Source organism: Populus euphratica, unplaced genomic scaffold (genome assembly GCF_000495115.2).
Source record: "Populus euphratica unplaced genomic scaffold, PopEup_1.0 scaffold19.1, whole genome shotgun sequence".
Lineage (NCBI taxonomy): Eukaryota > Viridiplantae > Streptophyta > Magnoliopsida > Malpighiales > Salicaceae > Populus > Populus euphratica.
In genome coordinates this window covers 3,211,006-3,233,395 of record NW_011499853.1, presented here as the reverse complement: position 1 = coordinate 3,233,395, position 22,390 = coordinate 3,211,006, and the positions used below count along the sequence as shown (strand labels likewise).

General features: G+C 36.5%; 3 protein-coding genes across 12 annotated transcripts; all 3 read right to left on the bottom strand.

Moving 5' to 3' along the window:
* Positions 1-494: 494 nt before the first annotated feature.
* On the bottom strand, positions 495-5,444 carry LOC105122394 (acyl-protein thioesterase 2-like). 4 transcript variants are annotated; one of them, XR_841689.1, is made up of 11 exons: positions 5,337-5,444; positions 4,576-4,675; positions 4,366-4,480; positions 3,338-3,374; positions 3,109-3,178; positions 2,798-2,902; positions 1,857-2,007; positions 1,647-1,729; positions 1,136-1,229; positions 735-1,031; positions 495-676 (listed from the first exon to the last, which is right to left on the bottom strand). XR_841689.1 is itself a non-coding variant. In XM_011021480.1 (10 exons), the coding sequence occupies exons 2-10, from the start codon at positions 4,604-4,606 to the stop codon at positions 944-946; spliced, it is 774 nt and encodes a 257-aa protein (XP_011019782.1). In that variant the 5' UTR covers positions 4,607-4,675; positions 5,337-5,444; the 3' UTR covers positions 495-943. The 4 variants fall into 4 exon arrangements, 3 of the variants coding, with proteins under 3 accessions (XP_011019782.1, XP_011019784.1, XP_011019785.1); XM_011021480.1 differs by having other exon boundaries at positions 495-1,031; XM_011021482.1 differs by lacking the exon at positions 5,337-5,444 and adding an exon at positions 5,171-5,328 and having other exon boundaries at positions 495-1,031.
* A 4,484-nt stretch (positions 5,445-9,928) lies between these two features.
* Positions 9,929-10,855, bottom strand: LOC105122424 (U-box domain-containing protein 10-like). The gene has a single exon (XM_011021512.1). It carries the CDS (start codon positions 10,853-10,855, stop codon positions 9,929-9,931), a length of 927 nt encoding a protein of 308 aa, XP_011019814.1.
* Positions 10,856-14,069: 3,214 nt separating this feature from the next.
* On the bottom strand, positions 14,070-21,431 carry LOC105122393 (peptidyl-prolyl cis-trans isomerase CYP95-like). Of its 7 annotated transcripts, none has more exons than XM_011021477.1 (16): positions 21,341-21,431; positions 20,704-20,832; positions 20,539-20,593; positions 20,229-20,317; positions 20,058-20,107; positions 19,917-19,941; positions 18,889-18,927; positions 17,823-17,940; positions 17,581-17,708; positions 17,066-17,378; positions 16,734-16,846; positions 16,172-16,383; positions 15,586-16,098; positions 15,086-15,456; positions 14,882-14,950; positions 14,070-14,683 (listed from the first exon to the last, which is right to left on the bottom strand). In XM_011021477.1, exons 8-16 carry the CDS (start codon positions 17,894-17,896, stop codon positions 14,365-14,367), a joined length of 2,112 nt encoding a protein of 703 aa, XP_011019779.1. In that variant the 5' UTR covers positions 17,897-17,940; positions 18,889-18,927; positions 19,917-19,941; positions 20,058-20,107; positions 20,229-20,317; positions 20,539-20,593; positions 20,704-20,832; positions 21,341-21,431; the 3' UTR covers positions 14,070-14,364. The 7 variants fall into 7 exon arrangements, with proteins under 7 accessions (XP_011019779.1, XP_011019778.1, XP_011019775.1 ...); XM_011021476.1 differs by lacking the exon at positions 20,058-20,107 and having other exon boundaries at positions 15,586-15,653; positions 15,687-16,098; XM_011021473.1 differs by lacking the exon at positions 20,058-20,107.
* Between the last annotated feature and the right edge of the window lie 959 nt (positions 21,432-22,390).

The window sequence follows — 22,390 nt, the reverse complement described above, 5'->3', positions numbered from 1 at the left end:
TTAGACGGTAGAATAGTTTTTAACTTGGCCTTCGGTTTTGCTACAAAAACCGGATTTTGGATGATCGATTGATTAACTTGCATGCTTGCACAGAGGTGCATACATGCATAGCCCTGTCAGAGTTTTTTTTGTCCGTATAAGTTGGATTCGTGAGCCTTCGTGCTCTATCAAGCTTGCCATGGCAATTTACTAAAGCCCAATGCATGGTGCTTGATGCAGGGCCAGTTATTGTCAAGAGGTCAATTCCTGATTCCCTTTGACACCCAAAACTCAACAGGGAGCCTCTATTCCGAGCTGCCCTCGCTATGTCATGCTTGCCGCAGCCCATATATATACACATATATTTGGGCCTTGAGAGCTTGGGCTGGCTTTTAGCCATGCTTTGCTCCAAGACGGCTTCAGGAAAACTGGAAAAACATTATTCGTCAGATTGTTTTGAATTGTTAGTCATTTATTGAACATTTGATTAAGAAACTTTCTGGCCTTGACATTATAAATGCTTCTTGGTATGATCGAAACAATACATCAGGCAAGAGTGAGAAGCCAGCCCATAGCTAGCCCTTATTTTGTACCTAAAATCCATCTAATGCTGGTAACCTCACAGATACATTATTCTCAGTCAAATAGCTCATAAAATTTCCTGGATTCAGAGCATGAAAGAATCATCCATGTCCCCCTTTCCAACTCTCTAGATGCAAAAGAAAAAAGAAAAAAAATAATAAAAAAGCCCATGCTAGCCATCAGAACATGATAGGAAGCCCAAACAAAAAAGAAAATCAACAGACAAAACGAGTTTATTTAAGAAAATGACATCGAGGAATAATGAATTAAACCATGAGCTATACCATAAACCCCACACCATGCATATATTCTGGAATGCCTTTCCTATCCATTATACATTCTTCTGTAACCCCGTGTGCCCTTGCTCCTTGACAGTTCTTTTTTAAGACCGTGGCCCGTCGAGACCTGACCTCATGGTAAGCCAATTACAAACTTCATCCATCTCTTCAGGGATTGTGTAATGGCCAAGCCTGCATGGAAGCGGATCATTTATTGTTGTTGTTGTTTTTTGTGCCAGTAACAAAATGTTTATATAGTTGGATATGCTATAATGCCTAGTGGGAGATAGATATACCCATTATAGCTTCTAAATGTAAGATTTCGGAATCCAGCTGAACTTAATGCTTGTGCTGATTTCTCTCCATGTTTATGTGCAACCACATCATCACCTGCGACCAGAAAGTTAGATATGAACTTGCTATAGCTCGGTAAACGCAGCTTACACCATTATGCTATAAAGGTCCAATCAGCAGTTAAAAAGCCTAGACAACAGCGAGTTCACTTCTCTGGAACTGCATACAATATTATCTTGTTTGTCCATTTCAAGTATTCTTAGAGTATAAGAAAATTTAGCTTCATGTAAATGGTATGCTATGATTTGTTGTTACAAATTGTTTGCAAGTCATACGCATTTCTGAAAACAAGCATATTTTCTTACAGTACATGCAAATATGACGTTCTACCAAAGTTATTAGAAATGCAGATAGCAAAATTTGTTCTTGTCTTTCCATCTGCATCTCAATGAAGATATCCTTAATGAAAATGAATGCATTCAAACCCGTGGCCTGTGGGATGGAGGCCAATACCTGAGCCATGGCAGAGCAAGATGGGCAAGGATGCTGCACGTCTTGCAGCTTCATCTGATCTTTCCATCCGGTTCCTCAAGGTCCTGCAAGACAAGAAATAGTTTTCTGAATAGATTGCTTAACCAACACCTATATTTCATGTTTTATCATGTGTCTAATCATGGTTAAGGTGTTTATGTCTGTTCACATGTCAGAACTCTGAAACCAAACCTTGAACATGGAAGCCAGCCACTTAGACCAACAACTACACTTAAGTTGATTGGGTACAGGTTTCCATTCCCATATTGCCCTAAAATGTGGCATGTGGCAGAGTAGAGAGCGGTTGCAGCTCCCATACTGAAGCCACCTACACCAAGTTTGACTGAAAAACAATGATAAAAACACTGGTTACTTACTGAACCACTTCAAGGTGCAGTATTCAACATTGACATGCTAAAATAAGTGCAATTAAGATGAAACAGGCATATCAATATGGACATGCATATCAATATGGACATCCATATTTCCGAGCAATTTAAGAAAACATGCTTCCAACCTCTCATGCCTCGGTCGAAGTAGTGTGGCCATACCTTATTAAATTTGACTAGAAATACAACTAAATAAGTGGAGCGCATTTCAAAATGCATCTGACAGCCTTTTCCTGGTGATGCATGGCAAATCCACATGCAAACAGGACCAACAAACCAAAAACTTTATGGATGCACGATGAAGTTTATTGCATGATAAGAATATTTGCAGATTGAGTTATCACAATGATCATATAAGGAAAACAGTGAGGTCTTTTGCTCAAATCTCAAAGCACACTCAGATAACAAAATCGAAGACAACCCCCCGCCCCAAAAAAAAACAACAGCAAACAAATGAATAAATAAATAGTCACTAGGGTTTTAAATAGTTCATAGAAATGAGACTGTCAATGTAAGAAAAAATGGTAAGCTTCTTTGCTCTCCTTCGGACACGTAGACAGCCAAAGTAGAGAGCAACAGTGGAAGAGTTTGCAGCATATTCTCAAGTATACCCTTTAGTTCAAGCATTGTATTGGAGAAACACATTAATACCATTTTGATCTACTGAAGCCTCTCTAAGTTTACGACCATGGATAGCCCTCAAGCCCAGGACAGGCGGCTAAATGGCACTGAAAAGCTACTTACTATCAGCAGGCTCAGTCGATAAAAGATTTGCAACATGCGCTGCTGAAGCATCTAGCCCCTCCAAATCATCTGGGGCATCTTCCGAAATATCCCCAACATCAAACCCTGAAATGAGATGCATAAGCTATTCAGACCATCTTCTCTACTGGCACTATAGCTAAAGACATGAATGAAGACTTTCATTTTGACAGGATACATAAAAACAGTTGCAGATTAGTGTCATGCAAGGTTAGCTTATGACAAGTAATGGAGCTTGCAGCCATTTAAATTTTGTGAACTGGACGAAAAAAAATCCACAAAGTAGTTCTTACAAGCAGTGCATGGAAATCCACCAAATATTGCTACTGGCCTGGTTGGAGCAGTTGGGCATATCCATTTAATCTGCCACATCAAATTCAAACAGAACCATATGATTAAGTTATTTTCATCTGCTAAAAATATATTTTTTCTGAACATGGAAGGATTAAGGCATACAGTGATGCATGTTGCATATGTGCAAGTAGAAGCTGTGTAGCAACTTATAATAATAATTATACTTACATTTGGAAGAGGAAGGGTTTCCAAGAGCTGGGACCAGCTGCAAAACAAAGCACAAAAGGGGGGAATTCATTCAGTCACCGTAAGGTACTCTCCAAACTCCCTCGACAACACATCAAAATCCAATTGCAAAGGGGTCATTACAGCTCTTAAAGAAGTTTGAAGGCATCTTATTATAACTTGGGAAATACCTTCCAACATCTGGGGACCACCCTCAAAGTTGAGCACTGGGCCTCAGCAATAATGGTAATAGTATAGATCATATTATATGACATTATCAATCTCATACTTGATTTTCCCTAAACATATTCTAAAAAATGGACAATTAAACGATTAAAATTATTATATCATTAGTAATATAATTTCTCAGCCAATTGAAAGGACAAGCTAGTGCAGGAGCGGTCCCCTATTCTAAGCCTTGGCATATCCACATATGGCTTTGAGCTTAGATCAATGGAGGAGATGGAAGAAAAGGACAGCTAATCGTGTTTAAACAATTCATGCACAATTTCCCTCTCCAACAAATCAATCATGATAAGAATCTTGTGGAAAAGGACACAAAGTTCAAGAAGTTAAACAAATGCCAAAAATTCCAGCAGAACAGGACAAGTTATTGACATTCCATAACTCTCCCTCTCCCTCCCTCCCTCTCTCTCTCTGGTTTTGTAGGAGGAAAACAAGTCCATTCTCACATAGGGCATATGCTCAAGATAAAGAGAATAGAATTTCACCAGGTGTTGTTCATGAAGCAGGATCACACTTAGTGATAATGATAGATGCTATGAAAAAAACTGGTGGTCCTAATCCTGATAGCTGCCATTCCATGCAGATTCAAATAATCCACAATTCAGACAATAGACAATTAACTAAGTTGCTTCTGATACGAAACAATCAACTTCCAATTGCATCAATAAACCAGCATGAAAAATGAGTTCTTCAGCTAAAAAAGTTTCATATGGAAACCAATAAGAGAAAGAAAAAATTAACAGCGATAAAAGCACCAGTTCACGGAATAAAGCTAGCATTATCACCTTGAGCCCTTATCACCAAGGCCATGCAGCCAAACTATAGTGGCCTGGTGCTTTCCTTTAGGCCTCACCACATGGGTCCTTCCAAACTCAAATGTTCTTGTAGTATTCCTACTGCCTGAAATGTTGAAATTGATGAATTCAAAAAATACCTAAAGGCCACACGACCCTCACACACACAAACCATAAACAAGAATGGCAACAAAGACTAACCAGATCCTACAGCGGAGGTATTGTAGCTCATTATATTCCACCAAACAAACTTAAACTGAGCAGGATTTTTTATGAATGTTCAAGCTGAGCTCTTGAGTTCCTGCAATGAATAAAATAAAAATTGACCACACCTCTATTTATAACCATATAAGAGGGTGAAGATGGAATATAACCCACTAATCCACATCAACACCTCTTACTTGCACCAGTTATACACTGCCTCAAAACTTCCACAAAGAAACTACCAGAAAGTGAAAGGCACCCCGGAAAAGAAGAAAAAGAAAGTGACAAGAAATATATATATATATATATATATATATATATATATATAAAGCAGCAGCCTTTCATGAACAACGAATCCACACAGATCAAATTGGCACATAGATGCAGAAAATGAGCTAACAAAGACTTCAAGGTAGCAATGCAAAGACATCAAGAATCTATTCTTTGTGGACAGTGCACAACTAAAGTGCTTCAACTATAGCAACCCAGGAATATATACAAACATAACCACAAATAGCAAATATTTCCCTTATTATTTCAAGAAAACAAAAGGAACCCGTCTTTTTCAATTTTTGAAGTGCCTAATGGATACCCATTAGCATGCAAATCTTGAAGTTGAAACCTTCAACTTAGTTTCACCGTGAGCTTGCTTGTTACATGTCTGTCTATGAAGATCTGAATTAAAAAAGAAATAAAGAAAAAACAATAATAATATTGAATATGGAAAAGTGGGGTTTAAGCTTTTCAATGGCACCAACCTGTGTTAAGAATAAAACCCTTAAAAGCATAAGGCCTTTTTCAAATTTCACTTTCCTCTTTCTCTCTTACAACCTTTGTTTTGTTTGCTTCGTTCACATTGACGGTGGAACCCCCACAGCCCATATGCGTCCAAAATATCGATGGTCTTATGGTTTTCTTGCAACCACTATTTCTATGACCAAACTACCCCTCTAGCATATCTACACATCCATTCCACTACAATAATTTTTTGGGACAGTAATCCTCTAGATCAGGAAGTAAGCTTCTCAAGATGAAGATTTCATGTTTAAAACCTAGGTGCTAGTAAGAGATATTAATTAATTTAGCATATAAGCTATTTTATGCACAAAATATGGATTAAGGTATTAATTAATCGGTTTCATCAAACCTTCTAATTTAATATTAGATTAATTGGATCTAAATTTTAACATAATTTATGATCAAATCAAGTTTTTTAATAATACAATTAAACTTATATAAATCAACTGTTTTAAGAGCATGAAAATTCTATTAATTAATAAATTCAAGTTTAAACAAAAATAATATTTAATCGAGATTATTACTTTATTAAGACTATACTTGTATTTTTTAATTCATATATATATATATATATATATGAAAGACAGGATATTCCACGTCAAAAAAAAAATCATGATAAACCACAGCCACCGGTAAATATCAAGATTGCATGATTGAATTATTTATGGCTATACATAATTTTTTTTAGCGCCACCGTTTTTTCTACTTGTTAAAGTTGTATTTCGAATTGATTTATTAGGAAACAACATGCCCCAACAGTAACATTTAAGAATAATAATAAAATAAAGTAAAATATTAAGTTAACTGATTAGGTTTTATATTTATTTTTTATAAGTAATTAGGTTTTATATTTATTTTTTATAAGTTATTAGTTTGATTTTTATAAATCTCAGAATTATTAGAGATTTACATTATCATTAATTTTATTTCAGAGCTTGTAAAATTAGTTGAAATATGTTCAAATTAACCCAGAAATCTATACTAGTAAAAAAAAAAAACAATGTAAGAAGATAAAATTAACTTTAAAAACCATATAAAACTCTTAAAATAAAGAAACTAATTAAACCCTGTCATATAATAAAATAATGGATATTTGAGTATGGTAAAGAAGTTCACTCTAGTCTATTGTGTTTTTTAATCAGTTTTTATTTATAAAAAAAAAAGTTATATTTTGATTGAATTTTTAATAAATATTATAATTACACTGCTTATTAGAAACAATTGAGTTAAAAGTTGTAATTTAGATAAATTTATATCAATTTTTTTTTCATTGTAGAAAATTTGAACTAGTTCGCAGTATAATGCTGGTCCTATATAGTTTATATCTAAAGTTTAAATTATTCATGAGTTTTTTTTTTAATTTTTTCAATTTAAACTTGAAATAAAAGCAACAATATATAAAAGTAAAATGGGTTCCAACTTTTGAGCTGTTTTCCAACCAAATCACTATGCCATCCGGAAAAATAAAAGAAAAAAAAAAAATGAGCATCCTTTAATATCTTTCTCGAAAAGGAGTGATGGCTCAGGCCTCTCAGCTGGATTCCAGGGTGGTTGGGTGGACGGAGGAGGTACTATCCTAATAGTTATTTTTTAAAATTTATTTTTAATATAAGTAAATTTAAAATAATTTAAAATATATTAATTTAAAATAATTAAAAAAAATTAAAAATTAAAAATTTTCAAGACCGCTCTCCAATCACAGTGCAAAACACTGCCGTCACGTTAGAGGGGGGGTACAAGTAGATGTACGTGAGATTTGTATTTGCCAAGGATGCCTTGTCTGCCAAGCTGGAATTCCTTTGGCTCGCACCAATTTTTTATTATTTATTTTTAATTTTAAAAAGCCGAAGCCCGCTAATATTCAGTATCCCCACCCTCATAATCTCATGCAATCAGCGAATCTTATGTCATTGACCTCAGCAAAAAGAAAATGTCATTTGAGAGATAAAACTGCAACAAAAGGGAAAGGGAAAGGGAAGAAGATTGTGTTTCCATTAGCGGGGGAGATTCCACTTTTATACACTGATCATATGGTGTCATCTGCTTAGTTAATCATCCATACTCTAGTAACTTTGCTGAGGTACTATTTCATCTTAAATCAGATTTTTTTTCTATTAAAATTATATTATTTCATTCTTAAAAAATAAAATAGCATCATTTTATTGAAAACAATGAGTTAGCTTGAAGATTTTTTTTTAGATTAACATGAAAATCTAGACTAATTTACAAATATCTCAACTAATTTTATAAATTTTATATTTAATCATTTTAAATTTTATAAAATTCGAATTGTATCTTCTTCTAAGCTTATCACAAATTTTATAACTATGCTTGCACAATGCACAGGCTGTGAAAACAAACAGACGGGTGCTTATTTCTTTATCGGAGAGGGAAAAAGAAGAAGAAGAAAGAGAATAAATGAAGATATTGTATATTCATAACCCTGTATGCAAAGGTGTCAATTTTTTTATAAATTTGATAATTAAACAATATTTTTTTAAAGTGATATTAAATATATATATATATATAGTCTTTTATTAATTAGAATAAGCTATTGTATATTCATAACGAAGCTAGAAAAAATGTCATTTGAATGGCCTTTGTAATTACAAAGAGTACATAGGCCCTCAAACACAACCCTCACTTGTTTGTACAAAAGGCGTGATTAATAGAAATATTAAATATATATTCAGTAACGAAATGTAATATATTTTTAAATAATATTTTTTAACATTAATATATCAAAAATATATAAAAATACTTCAAAGATATTAGTTTAATATCTTTTAAAAAAAAATTAAAAACATATTATAATTAAAAAAAAAGTCTCGTTAGAATTTTTTAGGTAGGGAGAGGGAATCAAACTTTTTAAGATGTCTAACTCTTTTCATGCCCCACAACCGATTAGAAGGAGAATAACTGGCTCAATTATATATTTGAAAAACATATTATATATTAAAAAAAAATAAAAAAAAATGACTGCAACGAGAATATCAAACATGCTTAAAGCAGATTTTCTTTTGCCCAAAAGTCTTAAAGTTTCAATTCATTGATATGCAGACAAAAAACATAGAGGCTGATGCCATCTCCCTTGGCTCAATTAGGAGTGAAGTATCTTGCATAGTAATGCAAACAACAGTGCTTATAGTATTATTTAAGCTGACAGTCCTGATGTTAATCATGTTTAATATTCTTTTATAAAGATATTCCTTTTTATATTAATTTAGTACAAATCTGAATTCAATCATTTCTTCATTTCAAGATTTGAACATAAAAGTTTATATATATATTCTTTAACTGTGAGGAAAAATAAAAATAAAATCATGTAAATATTGGTGGGGTTTTGAAGAGATGAAAGTGGGAATTGACTAGTGCAAATTGTAGGGATATTCTTATGATCGCGGCATTGTGCGAGCTCTTTATGTTCTTGATATATAATGATTATGATATGAAATGAAAGCCCGATTCAATTTGGCCTCGGGAGGGCATGCCCCCACTATCGAGATAAATAGCTGCTTTCTTTATAAAAGTGATTTGTAATTTAAGTATAGTTTTCAGATTCGTTGATTTGAAAAAGAACTCGTGTCATTAAGTAAATTTTATGGATTCTGGAAGCTAAATGTTTTTATTAAAATGATGTATTTTTATTTTTATTTTTTAAATAAATTTGATGTTGATTTTGTTAAAATAATTAAGATTAAATACAAAAAAAATAAAAACATAAAATTCTGAATTATTGTATATTATGAGTGTTTAGTTTTAATTTAAATAAAAATAAAATATATATAAATTAAATTAAAATATTATTTTATTTTTAATAAATAAGATGACATAAATATTATTTAACATATTTAATCAAGTTTTGATGGGATTTCAAGTTGGTTAAAACAATAAAATACGTATCTAAAATAACTAATTTTAATAGATTAATATTTGATATTAAATTTGAATCAATCTATCAGTTTAGACCGAGGCCCGCCCGGTGAAATGGAATTTAGTTGACCAATGGACTCAAGAAGTGTCCATTGGGCAAGTATCTTTGTCTATTTTAATCCTAGGCCACGCCGGCCCCCTACTGATGCTCATGACATCACGTTCAAGAACATAAAAGAGAGGGAAAATCTCGAGTGATTCCGGCCTTTTCTTGGTCATGATGATGAACACTCGAGGGCCTAGAAGAGGTTCCTCTGATATTGTCGAGAAAAAACCAGTACCATTTTACTAGGAAAAGGAAACAGAGGACAACAAGAATATTAGGTTGTCTGTGGTGGACACCTTCATCTTTGATCCTGTTAAAAAAAATGTAGAGACTCGTGAAACCAAGCCCTTTGATTTCATCCAGTTATGCAGGCCACCCGAGTGCAATTCAATCATTCATCAATGGAAAACGAATTGACATTCTTGAGCTGTTGATGGTTTTATTATCACCATAGCTATGAATAGATCGTTGGATTACTATGCAATCAATGGCTATACAGGCATTCTGATGCTGGAGATTTCAAGATTATTGGTAAATAAATTGTCAAATAAAGAAGATTATTATTCAACAGCCTCATTGATACCATGGGAGAAACAGGGAGTTCCCATCAGTGTAAGGATCAAGGTTAGCATCCACCATCTTCTTCAGTAGCTGATTTGCCTTCTCGCGTGCCTTCGATGATCCTCTCACTGAAATATCAGCCAGGACAGACGAGAACTCTGGCAGCCTGAAAGCATCTCTAACGCAACCTTCACTTTCGTCGAAAAGCCGAAGAAGAATCTCCGCTGCGCCTTCCTTGCTCAGCATGCTCCTCCCTCTTAGAACATTTAACATAGAACTCACGATCTGGTCAGTTCTTATTAAGGCATTCAATCCTTCACTGAACCGAGCTAGGTGACCTAGAACAGCAAGAGAAGTCCCCGCCAAATCTTCGCCATCTGTGCTCTCCACTATTCCAATGAGCACTTGGACTGCTCCTGAACGGACGGCCACTGTACAATTCCCATGAAACTGCACAAGCTCAGCCAAGGAACTAAGGAGATGGTGAGAGGCAGGACAACGAGGTCCTGAAATAGCACCAACCAGCAGCTGGACAGTACCTGCCACCCCAAACTTGGCCTTGTTTTTGTCTAGCATCGCCAAGCTGCAAATCAAAGAGCAAACTAACCGGTTGATTTCAGGGGAACTTGTTGAGAGAATTATTGAATTGAGATGATGAATGGTTTCCATATCTGCAAGATTCCACTTTAGATCAGGGTTCAGGGAGAGGTTGAAAAGAATGGATAACGCAAGGATTCTGATGATAGAGGAGGAGATTTTGGTCAGGGTAAGAAGGGTAGATACGACACCGTCTGTTCGTGCAAGCAAGCTCCTGTTCTGGGGACTGACCTTGGTAAGGGAAGCTAGGGTTTGCAGAGCTTTCCGCTGAGCATCAACGGAGTCTGATTGAACATCAGCGAGGCATTCAGTAATGGTTTCACGCAGCCGTGTTGCTGACATGGTTTTACTAGTCTTCCAAGAGGCAGCAGCAATTTCAAAGTTCACACAGCTGATATGCTCAACATAACTATATAATCATGAGGCAAATGATCAAGTCAGAATAATAGAAATTTCCAATGTCTAATGGCATTGGAAAAATCTCCATTTGTTGTATTATCAGTTCTGCAATTTAGCAGCATTGTTTCGACAATCCCATAGCTTACATCACAGAATAATTATTTTCTTACCTTGGACACCAGTGGTCGTACCACTAAAAGCGTCCATCTACATGGACAAACACAAGAAAACAGGCTAATCATATTTTTATAATACCAACAAATGGCTGGGAGGATTTCAAAAGCTAAAAATGGTTTCCTATTGAACGAACAAGAAGATTTAGCACAAGTTAGATGGCAAATATGATGTGGATGGAAGCACAAAAACAAAGAAGACAGAAATAAAAAAGATGGAGTTTGACAGAAAGGATTAGCGCACCAGGAATCATAATTCGTAATATTATTTATAAAAATAAAGTTTGATGTGTGCTAGAAAAATTACATCGAAACATCACCTAGCATCATTGCTTTATCATTGTCTTCTTTGCTTTTAATACTGAATGCAATGAGGCTATGATGACACAGTCGGTTGAAAAAATCAGAAATTTTCATGGAACATATTGGTTACTTTGCACTATCTAATCATCTTGTGCAAAATAGGTTTTTCGTGAACTTCAGTCCCTCTATTTCTGGATTCTCTTGGTGTGGTCCTTTAACTTCTTTGCACAGAATGCCTTTTATTGCAGCCATGGTCCATATGTTCCTTCATTATCATTGTCTGATAAAAGTTTAATCGGGGCCTCCCTAGTTTTCTTCCCTATAAAGTAGATCACTCTGGAAAATTTGGAACAGTCCCTTGTCCATACTGCTTCATGCACTGTCTCATGTCATCGTTGCCTGGGCTATTAAAACTCTGCATTTTGTACGGACGGACACAAGGAAATGCTGTGTTTCATTAACCACCATGGATAGCTATCTGAACCCAACCACAAGCCTTCAAAACTCAAGTACTCACTGACAGTGCTGTATTTTGTGGAGAGATCTAAGAACCTAGTCCCTTTAGAGCTTCAGTTCTGAGCTTATTGTTCTGCCTGAATTTTGAATGCCTTCAAAATTGAAAGGCCATTTCCCATAGGGTGTTCTAGTTAACTTCTTTGATATAAACCTCTCATGTTTGCTGCCGCATCCATTTCTCTATTGTAGGTGTTTGACTCTCGGGAGAAAGCGCATGGCTTCGTTGAATACTATTGCCAATCTCTGAGCTACAAAAAATTTGCATTTCAGGAACGGAACTCTCACAACTAAGTTGATTAATGTCTCAAGGTTCATCTACTTGAACATGCAAGTATTTCGTGCAAGATCATGAAGTTTCTGGTTGTAAACCTATGCCAATTCTCCGAGGATGGTTTCCATAAAATGCAAGGGATTATGAAATAGGTATTGGACTGAGTGAGGTCTCCATGCACCTTGCTTCCTTTTGACCAATTCAAAAGTCTTTATTATCTGCTTGGTGCCCCTAGGAAACAATCTATTTCGGCATCCTTTTTTATTTTATTTTTTACCTTTATATAGCCTATAATCGAATGTGTATATCCAATATGATGATGGATCGATTTCCAAGTTCATCCATTCATTTATGATTTCCCTTTCAATACCTCGGTGATTTTATTAAAAAATATACTTCTACATCTGCATCGAAGACCAGCAGAGCACAATCGACAATCCTTGAAATTGTAGCGGTCGCGAACAGAAAAGGATCAGCACAGAAACCATGAAAACAGCTGGCTTCAAGCTTACCTAGTAAACCTACCAAACTGAAAAGACCAACCCATCACAACCTTTTATCTTGTAATTCAACCTGTTTTTCATTGCGTCATAAGGTCAAGGTATTTGCTTCCCATGGCCCAAGGACAAGCTAGTCACCAGTCCTTAATGTGCCTCTCTTGTCCAAAACAATCCAGAGAACCAAAGATTTGGGTTTTGAAATGAATGCATGTACACACCATCACATCTCCTAGTAGAGACCGGGTTGCCACGAGGACGTGAAAATGTGGACTTGATGGTTTCCCGATCTATGAGTTGGCAATTAATTGCAAAGATTTCCATGGCAACTGCCATGCTTCAAGAACTCCTTCGGAGGCTACTAGATGACATCCACCCTGATTAACTGGTTGTCCTATTGCAGACGTGTTTTTCAAGAACTCCTTCGGAGGCTACTAGATGACATCCACCCTGATTAACTGGTTGTCCTATTGCAGATGTGTTTTTTCCTTGGACTACCGATGTTGCGGCTAGGTTTGGAATTCAAGGGTTCTCTTCATAAACTGATCGATGCCTAGGATTATACGAGCCACCCAAGAAAATATCATCGGATTCTGAACCCTTTTTGGTGGTGATATCAAGTTGACAAGGAAGGAAGTGCCTTATCATGAAAAACATGATGAATCTGACCTTGCCACGGTTTTCAAGAAGGTTAAAGACGCAGATTTGCAAAAATTATGGACTTGTTGTCGAGAGCTTCTACGAACTTGACACAGTTTATGCTGGTCATTATAGAAAGGTTGTGGAAGAAAGGCATGGCATGCAGGACCGGTTTCACTATGCAACAGAAACGTAGATGATAAAGCTGGGGGGAAGGAAAGCCTCTCTTGATGAACATGAATTTTTGAGATAGCTTAATTTCTAAAAACCCAATTCAGCTATTTATGCATGCTTTGGAGGTATTGGTGAACTGGAGTTCTTGTCAAGCAATGGGGATTGCAACAGGACATTAAGCTTCTGGCCTGCATTTTAACCGGGTTGCTAGGAAAACCGAAAGCAGCCGGGAAGAGGTTGTCTGGGATGCAGTTGAAAATTATTTATATCAAAAATAATTTTTTTAAAATAACTTCATCAGGTCAATTGTATATAGGAAAGATGGTGACAGGTACTGAGAATTGGTACCAGCGTTTAAGGTGTTCATGAGCAGACTTCACCACCAAAATGATTGTTGATGAAAAGAAGTCACAAGTGCATCACAGCCCACGCTCGTTCAGGCACCACAATACTCCGCAAGAACAGATGCAACTTGAATACGCAAAAATTCCAGCTTCAAAAACTAAGTCCCCAACCCAAGGCACATAAATCATCTCCCACCTCCACTTCAACCTAGCTTTCAGCAAGTTAACACAAGGAAAGAGTAAGGACAACCAGCAGCAGCTTGATTCTAGGTTCCTTTATAAGATAAATTATTACTCTATATCCTTGCAACACGCCAAAGATAAATCTGAACCACACTACGAATATTATATGTGACTACATTATCTGTCCCGGTTAAAAAAAAAAAAACAGCAATTTAGGTCCCGTTGGAAGGGGAGGGAAAAAACACGTCCCTAGTTCATCGTCAAACGCAACTTCTCAAAATGAAGGATACATAGCTCAAGCTTGTCCTGACCAAGGATATCATCAACGTCACGTCTTTCACCCAGTTCACCTTTAACTAGAGTCGGGAGAACCATCATCATACGACACCAGACCCTTCTTCCCAACAGGGCTCCTTGATGATGACCTTGATCTGTCTTTGCTGAGTCGCTTTGGCGACTGGGAATCTAATGAAGATCGTGATTTTGATGGACTTCGGCTGCTAGACAGCGACCTCTGCCTTGCAACTTGTGGAGACAGACGAGACTTGGACACATCAACTGGGGAACGACTGCAAACAGGGCTGCCACTATGGCTATAATGACGACTGCGATAACGGGGGCTGCGTGATACAGATGGGCTTCGCGTACGACTTCTCCTCCCTCTATATCTGCTAACAGTATCAAAGAGAGAAATTAAGATAGCAAGACAGAAAAATGCACAAGTATAAATAAAGTACTTCCAGAAATAAGCTTGGAATCATCCCATTTAAGAGGACACTTCCAACTTCCATGTAAAACTGTATTTCCAGCATCACTATACAATCCAATAAGAAATGAAATCGACCATAAAAACAAAGTAGATCACAGACCTTGGTGGAGTTCTTCCTCTTGGAGGACTTCTAAAACGCCTAGGAGAATACCTTCGGTAACTGGAATATCTAGAAACAAATCATAAAAGTGAGAATTGTCATTTCAGAAAATACATCATGTAGTTGAACAGGATAGCCCACAAGATTTTAAACATATCAGACAGAAAGTGAGCAGAAACCAAAGGATGTTGGCTTGCCAGGTACCTATCACGCCCGCTATAACGGAAGGATCTCACAGGAGAACGCTTGGGAGAGGGAGTTCTGTATCTCCGAGCATAAGCATATCGTTGACTGAAACCTCTTCCCCTCCTGATGCGCTTAGGAGACCCGTCTGGGGAAATACTTCTTGACAAACTTCTTCGATCAGGAAACCTTGCCCTACGTATGCTAGGGCTCCTTGAGTAGCTGCGACGATTATTCCTGCTCGGTGCCCTAATTGGACTCCTGCTAACGCTTCTCCGAGAAGATCTCCTGCCAGAGCTTCTACTAATGCTTCTCCGAGAAGATCTAATGGGGCTTCTGCTGACGCTCCTCCTGGAAGATCGAACCGGGCTTCTGCTGATGCTCCTCCGAGATCTAACCGGGCTTCTGCTGTTGCTCCTCCGAGATCTAACCGGGCTTCTGCTGTTGCTCCTCCGAGATCTAACCGGGCTTCTGCTGTTGCTCCTCCGAGATCTAACCGGGCTTCTGCTGTTGCTCCTCCGAGATCTAACCAGGCTTCTGCTGATGCTTCTCCGGGAAGATCGAACCAGGCTTCTGCTTATGCTTCTCCGAGATCTAATTGGGCTTCTGCTTATGCTTCTCTTAGAATCTCCTAAAGGACTTCTGCTAATTGACTTTTTCAATGATCGCGACAGAGATCTCACCGGGCTCCTGCTTCGGCTTCTTTGAGGCAGTGCTCTCACAGGGCTCCTGCTAAAACTTCTTCGAGACCGAGATCTCACCGGGCTCGTGCTTATGCTTCTAGCCTTCTTTGCCCTCACAGGACTTCTGCTGAAACTTCTAGCTGGGCTCTGGCTGCTGCCACTTCTAACAGGACTTCTGCTGATACTCCTCTGCGAGACACGAGGATGGCTTCTACTAGCACTGCGACTCCTGCTAGCGCTTCTCTTTGGACTAACATCCGGGCTCTTGCTCAGGCTCCTCCTGGGACTAATACTCATACTCTTACTTGAGGTCCTCTTGGGACTCATGCTTTGGCTCCTGCTCATCAGCTTACAATAAAATACACATCTGGAAGAATCTGAAAGCATAAAGAATAACTGAGGTGTGACATGAATGGAAAGTAGACCTGGATTTTCCTGGGTGATCATCTCTGATATCAGGTTCTCTATCTTCACTGCCATAGGATTTAGCATCTGCCTCCATGCCATTACTTCGTCGAGATCCATTTTCCTTGGGGAATTCACCATCTTCCTTTTCAAGTATATCAGGTTCCTCCCTCCTTTTACAAGGAAGGGAGGCAACTTCTTCTTCCAAAACCACAGGAGACTGACCCTCAGCTGCGCAACATTACACAAAGCAGGTAGTCCAATATTTGTTAAATGCAGAATACATGACCATCACAGGAGAATGGCCATGATGCCAAACTTAAACACAATACAAATGAAGGCGGCAATTCAAGAGAAAACAAAGTTTCACTCCACTTCCAACATTGTTAGCATCAGATATAAAAGCGTCAAATTAATAGCTAATTTTAAAAAGAACCAGTACAGTCAATATGAAGATGACACATACACAACATGCATCAAAATAAATAAGCAACAGAAATCATATGAACTTTTCTGAACATTCTGCAGCGATTTTGGAGCTGTGCAAAAAACTTGGATGGAATCATTTCAAGATGCAGTACCAGTTTTCTGAGAAGGGTCTCTACACTTCCTCTGTTTTGCTTGAGCATTAAGAGCATCGTCATCAGAGCTGGTTTCACTCTCACTCTCACCATCTGTGAGACTATCTGATGATCTAAGAGATGAAAGAATGTGAGGTTATTAAAAACCAAAGCTCAACTTATTTCTTTCTGGCAGAGGCAGGAAGAGGGGTAATCAAAGCAGTTTGGAATCATTCCTTGTTAATGGCAGAAATCTTGAATCTAAGAAGATAACTCCCATAAAAACATTAAAGTAACATTGACACAGATTTCTTTCGAAGGGTTAAGTTAAGAAATCATAGCAATGCAGCTACCTTCTTGTTCTACGTTTGGATCGCTTGTCACGTCTCTTTCGCCTCTTTTCACGTCTCTTGTCTCGTTTTTTTCCACGTCTATGTTTGTCTCGTTTAGAAGTTCTCTTTCTCTTCTTGCGCCTATCTTCACTTGAAGAACTAATCTCAGATGATGAGGACAAAAGGGAGTCAGAATCACTATCAGATTCCGTTGATTCCATATCAGAATCAGATGAACTCTCCGAATCGGACATGCAGTTTCTCCTCCTCCTCTTTCTGTCTCTAGAAGATTTCTTGTGCTTTTCCACTTTCAGTTTATTTACTTTCTTTTTGTCTGCAGAAAAAATGACATTGAAAGTAAAACTTGTGAAAAAACAGTGGCACATCATGTTAAATAAAATGGATAACACAGAAAGAGCAGGAAACAAGAAAGAAAGTATTCCTTCAACACTCATCAGATCTCTAAAAAACAAATAAAACAGGCCCAACAACAAAGTCACACATATCGCCACACATGTTGACTATAGATTTCTTACCCTCTATAAATTCACCACAGTTGATTATTTTCACTGTTACAGTGGGTCTCCCTTCTTCATCACCCACATCTTCAATATTCTTCAGTACTTTATCTCCTTGCACAAGCTTCCCAAAGACTACATACTTCCTGTCATATAAAATCCACAAGCACTGTAAATCATAGAAGTTATGACAAATCAAACAGGGAGTGAAAATAAGGGTATCAACTTCGAAGAATTGACATGCTTCCTAAGTAACAAACCTGTCAAGATGATGATTAGCCCTGAAGGTAATAATAAATTGAGAGCCTAAAGCATCACGATCAGCAATTGACATGGACAGAAGACCCGGTTCATCATGTTTTAGCTTTGGAGACTCGTCTGCAAGAGCGCCACAAAAATCACTTGTTACCGCATTGAAATGAGTATCACTTTAACTTGCTGCATGAATGTAGCAACTCGGAAAATCAAGATAAAATTATAATTCAAGTCCCATAGACAATGCAAGACTGGTAGATCCCAGGCTGCTAAATGGCACTGGGGACCAAGCATGAATGCGGTGAAATTATGGCACCATGTGCAAAGCAGAATCTGAGTTCTCACATTTCAGCACTCTAAACAAACATCAAACTGCTTCGGTCATTGTTATAGGAAGTTAGGAACAATAAACTGAGGTTGAGTGTATGATATGTCCAAAAACAAAATTCAGCCTGCAAAATAACAGTGCCAGCTTTAATATTTGCACTATTTCATTAGAATTGTTTCTAAGAGGAGGTGTTATCCTTAAGAGATAGAGAAGCAAAGCATAGTTTTGCTATCCGAAACATATCTTCAAATTCCGACACTTCATTGCCTCTAAAATAAGACACAAAGAAAAACCAAAAACTCCAAAGTTGTAGGCACAAAGATATATGATAAGCTAGCATAAAAAAAGTACATATAAAACGCGATTCAGAAATATTTGGACCTTGGGGGCAAGTCGTACATACATTTAAAGACATGCCATTTGACATTCAGTATACCCCCATTGAGGACACCTTTAACCTATAGTTAAAAGGCCAATGATACTGCCACTCCACAATTGATAATGACACTCCAGTCAGTAGCACAATTACAAAATTAAATGACTTTGTTGAGCGGAGTGATATAAAAACAATATGGATTGGCATCATCAACACCCATTGTTAAAGTATATGCACAAATGATAATTTCATTTCTATTGGCATGATGCATATAATACACAATTTCTCAATTGTATACTCACAAAATTTATAACATTAACCTTCACAACAGTAATCAACATGAACATAAGATTTCAAGTATTCTCACCCGGAAACTTGCCCCCATATATGCTCTCTCCAAAGGTCCCTGCATGAGAGGAAAACAAAATAGTCAAGAATTTCAAGAGCAAAAACATTTCAGGATGCTCTATCCCCTGAAAATCTAAACTCATGTTTCATTCTCATTGCTTGTTTATCTTGCATAAGAGCTTAAACACGTTAATTATAAGAGAACTTTGATTTCAGACAATGTATTAGGGGCAAATCATAGGAGTTATGTTATAGACCATAGTATCATCCCTTGGCCAAAACTTACTGTCTTAGAATTGGTAGTCACTAAAACAAACAAGATTTTACATCTTTAAATATATAAAATATTATAAATCTCAAGAAAAGATTCTATCAATCTACCCTTATACTTTGGACCTACCCTTCAAACTACCCTCTAAACGATCAATTGCATACATGATAAGTCTAGAGCATAGTGGAAATATACATACAGTCTTCTATTAGAGAAGTTTATTAAATTCTACCATCCCAATCTCAGTTCCAACAGAGACGTGGAAATGGAGATTTGAGTTTTTGAGATAGAAAGGTTTTTTATCCAAGAATAAAACAGAAACTGACAGAAACCCATTTAGATTAAACAATCAAGTGGCTAAAGAAAAACTTTCTCACCCAATGCATGCGGCAGAGGCCCTTTATTAAAGGCAACTAAACCTATTAATTATCAGGGATGAAGCATGTACAGGACACAAAACCAAGTTTAACAGATTTCACTAGCAAAAGTTCATCATACAGATTTTATGGTGGTTCAAGCATAAAATAGGTGCAATTAAAAGTTCCATGATTAATTGGAGATTAGCTTCTAAGTATAAGGGCAAATTGGTTGATTTTCCCTAAATTTGAAGGGAAACAAATAAGGGTAGCAGAAATTCTATAATAATAAGATGAATAACTTTAGAGTTGTTAAAACAATTAAGGTTATAATTTCAAATTCATGCATCATGAGAAATCATAAACTGCATGAAACAAAAAAAAAGAAGAAGATGAATGGCCAGAAAAAGAATTACATACCATCTCGTTTCAAAATATCACCGCCCTGCAAGATTAACACAAGATCTTAGTCCACCAACTAGCAAAACTATTTTTACAAAACGGGTTGGGCATGGTGAAGCATAGTAAAATTTTGAGGATGGACAACTCAGTAAGTACAACCTTAAAACTACATCACAAGAAATGCAGTCGTGACCATCAGCCCTGTAATCCTACAGCATAAACAAGGGTAACTGACTAAAAGATGGACCACCTCTAGGCCATGTTCAAACAAGAAAACTAATCAAACCTATGTAAGAAAAACCTAGATGTGCACTAGACAGACCAACAAACCTGAGCCATGGAACCTTTAATGATGCGATGGAAAAAGGATCCCTTGTAGTGCAATGGTCTTTGAGATTTAGGACCAATTCCTCTTTCCCCTGAGTGTTAAGATTGAAAACATCACAAAGGCGACAAATGAATACAAACTTGAATTTCTAAAATCTACTGAACCAACCTTCAAATAAAACTGAAAAGAAGGTATTCCCATCCAGAAACAAGATGAAAAATCATCAATTGAGGACGAATAAATGGTACACAAGACAGCACTACCATCACAAGACAAGTCATTACAAAGACTACTATAGCATGTAGCTATTACCTGTACACAGAGCACGGAAATTTTCTACAGTCTTGGGAGCAATATCCAAGAAAAGCTGCAGAACAAAAAATCATGGACAAATTAATAACAATGCAAGAACAACACTCAACGTACAGGTATTTCCTCATCCATCCTACAAGGTTGAAACTTGAAACATGATGATACCTCAAAAACCATTCTCTCCTTAGGATCGCCATCAATACACACATCCATAAAAACCAACGGGTTCTTCTTCGCCATCTTCTTCTCCATAACTTACTAGTATCACAAACTCAAGCCACCATAACCAATAACCTGATACCCAAGTAACACATTACCATCTTTACAAAAAAACATTGAGTTAAGCTCGCATCAACCGTTCCAGTAGATCTAGAGTCAATTTTAACAATAAACAAAACCCGCCAGAAATTCATCATCCTGGAACCAAAACAGTAGCTCCATTCTCTACAACCTTAACTAATTTACAACAAAAAAAAAATCTCAACAAAGCTAGTACTCGTGCAAAACTCTAATTAGCCAAAAAAAAACCTTAAACCCTAGCTAGATGCCCACAGATTAGGAATGGAAAAAAAAAGACAATACCTCAAAAAAAAATCATATCTAAGAAATCACTAATTATAAAACCTACCAAAAAAACAACAAAAATTAAATAAAAAAATCACGGCTCAAAAATTGACAGGGCGTATTAGATCAGACAAGAGAAATAGAAGATGGAGTAAAAAAACAAGGGGGGTGAATATAAAAATCATAATAAAAATAAATAGAGAGAAATGAAAAGGTAAGCTAGGGTTTTATTTTTTACCTGAGAGACTCAGAGCCACAGAAACAGTGAGCGTAAGGAGATGAGATTATAAAAATATGAGCGAGGTGCTGCTGCTAAACAAGGAGAGCCTAGCTCCTTCTAGTTACTTGCTAAATTACATTGTTACCCTCGGGGTTTGTTATGTTTCGTGTCTTAAATGGCGCTTGCTTTTTAAAATGACGGATTTGTCCCCGACCAAGCGGGTGATGTCTCTCTCTCTCTCTTTTAATATATATAGGTTTTAACCACAGAGTTAAGGTAATTGTGCGTAATTATTACACAAAAAAAAAAATATTCCGATTCCGCGAAGAAGGACCCAGGAAGCTGGAGAAGTTTTGCTTTTGAAGCTTTTCTTGTTTTCTTCTTTTTGCCCTTGGAATATCTGCTAGTAGTCTCGTGCTGTATTTTTATTAAAAAGGCCTCGAGCAAAAAGGCCTGGCTTTCCTGGGCCAGCCCAGGAAATTGCAGGTACAGCAGAAGAGCAATCAAATCCGTTGTAAGTTATAAAAGCCCACAATCCATACAAGGTTTTTTGTGTTTTGTAGTGTAGTTATGGTTATTTTTTAAATGTTTTTTATTTAAAATTATATTAAAATAAAATTTTTTTATTTTTAAGAGATTATTTTTTATAGAAGCGTATTAAAATAATTTAAAAATATTAAAAATATATTTATTTAAAGTAAATAAAAAAACTTAAAATTTTTAATTTCTCTTAAAAATATTTATGAAAAATAAACAACCTTGTCTTTTATGCCTAACTCGTGTATATTAATATCTTTTCTTTGTATCTCATTGTCACAGCATAGCATCTTAGCTTGGCAAGACTTCACTGTATACAAATTATTATTTTTTATTAAACGCCTGGGGATTTAATTAGTTGCATGTACCCACGGGACACTACTAGTTATATTTATTTATTTATTTATATATTGAAAATAATATTTAAAGTAGTGTGAAAATGTTTTTAAAAAGAAAAAATATATGTAACTCAATTTATAAATCGGAATAAGTCAAATGGATTGATTTTATTTTAATCAAGTGATAAAAAAA

Bases quoted from the DNA above. Each gene is read 5' to 3' on its own strand.
- LOC105122393 (XM_011021473.1), bottom strand. From the start codon at position 20,790: ATGGAGAAGAAGATGGCGAAGAAGAACCCGTTGGTTTTTATGGATGTG. The intron at 20,318-20,538 runs GTAATAGCTACA...CTTAACACTCAG, and splicing joins TTTCCGTGCTCTGTGTACAG to GGGAAAGAGGAATTGGTCCT. The intron at 17,941-18,888 runs GTGAGAATACTT...GCGCTCTTGCAG, and splicing joins ATATGGGGGCAAGTTTCCGG to ACGAGTCTCCAAAGCTAAAA.
- LOC105122424 (XM_011021512.1), bottom strand. From the start codon at position 10,855: ATGTCAGCAACACGGCTGCGTGAAACCATTACTGAATGCCTCGCTGAT.
- LOC105122394 (XM_011021480.1), bottom strand. From the start codon at position 4,606: ATGAGCTACAATACCTCCGCTGTAGGATCTG. The intron at 2,903-3,108 runs GTAAGAACTACT...ATCTCATTTCAG, and splicing joins TGGATTTCCATGCACTGCTT to GGTTTGATGTTGGGGATATT. The intron at 1,230-1,646 runs GTATTGGCCTCC...TTCTGGTCGCAG, and splicing joins CTTGCTCTGCCATGGCTCAG to GTGATGATGTGGTTGCACAT.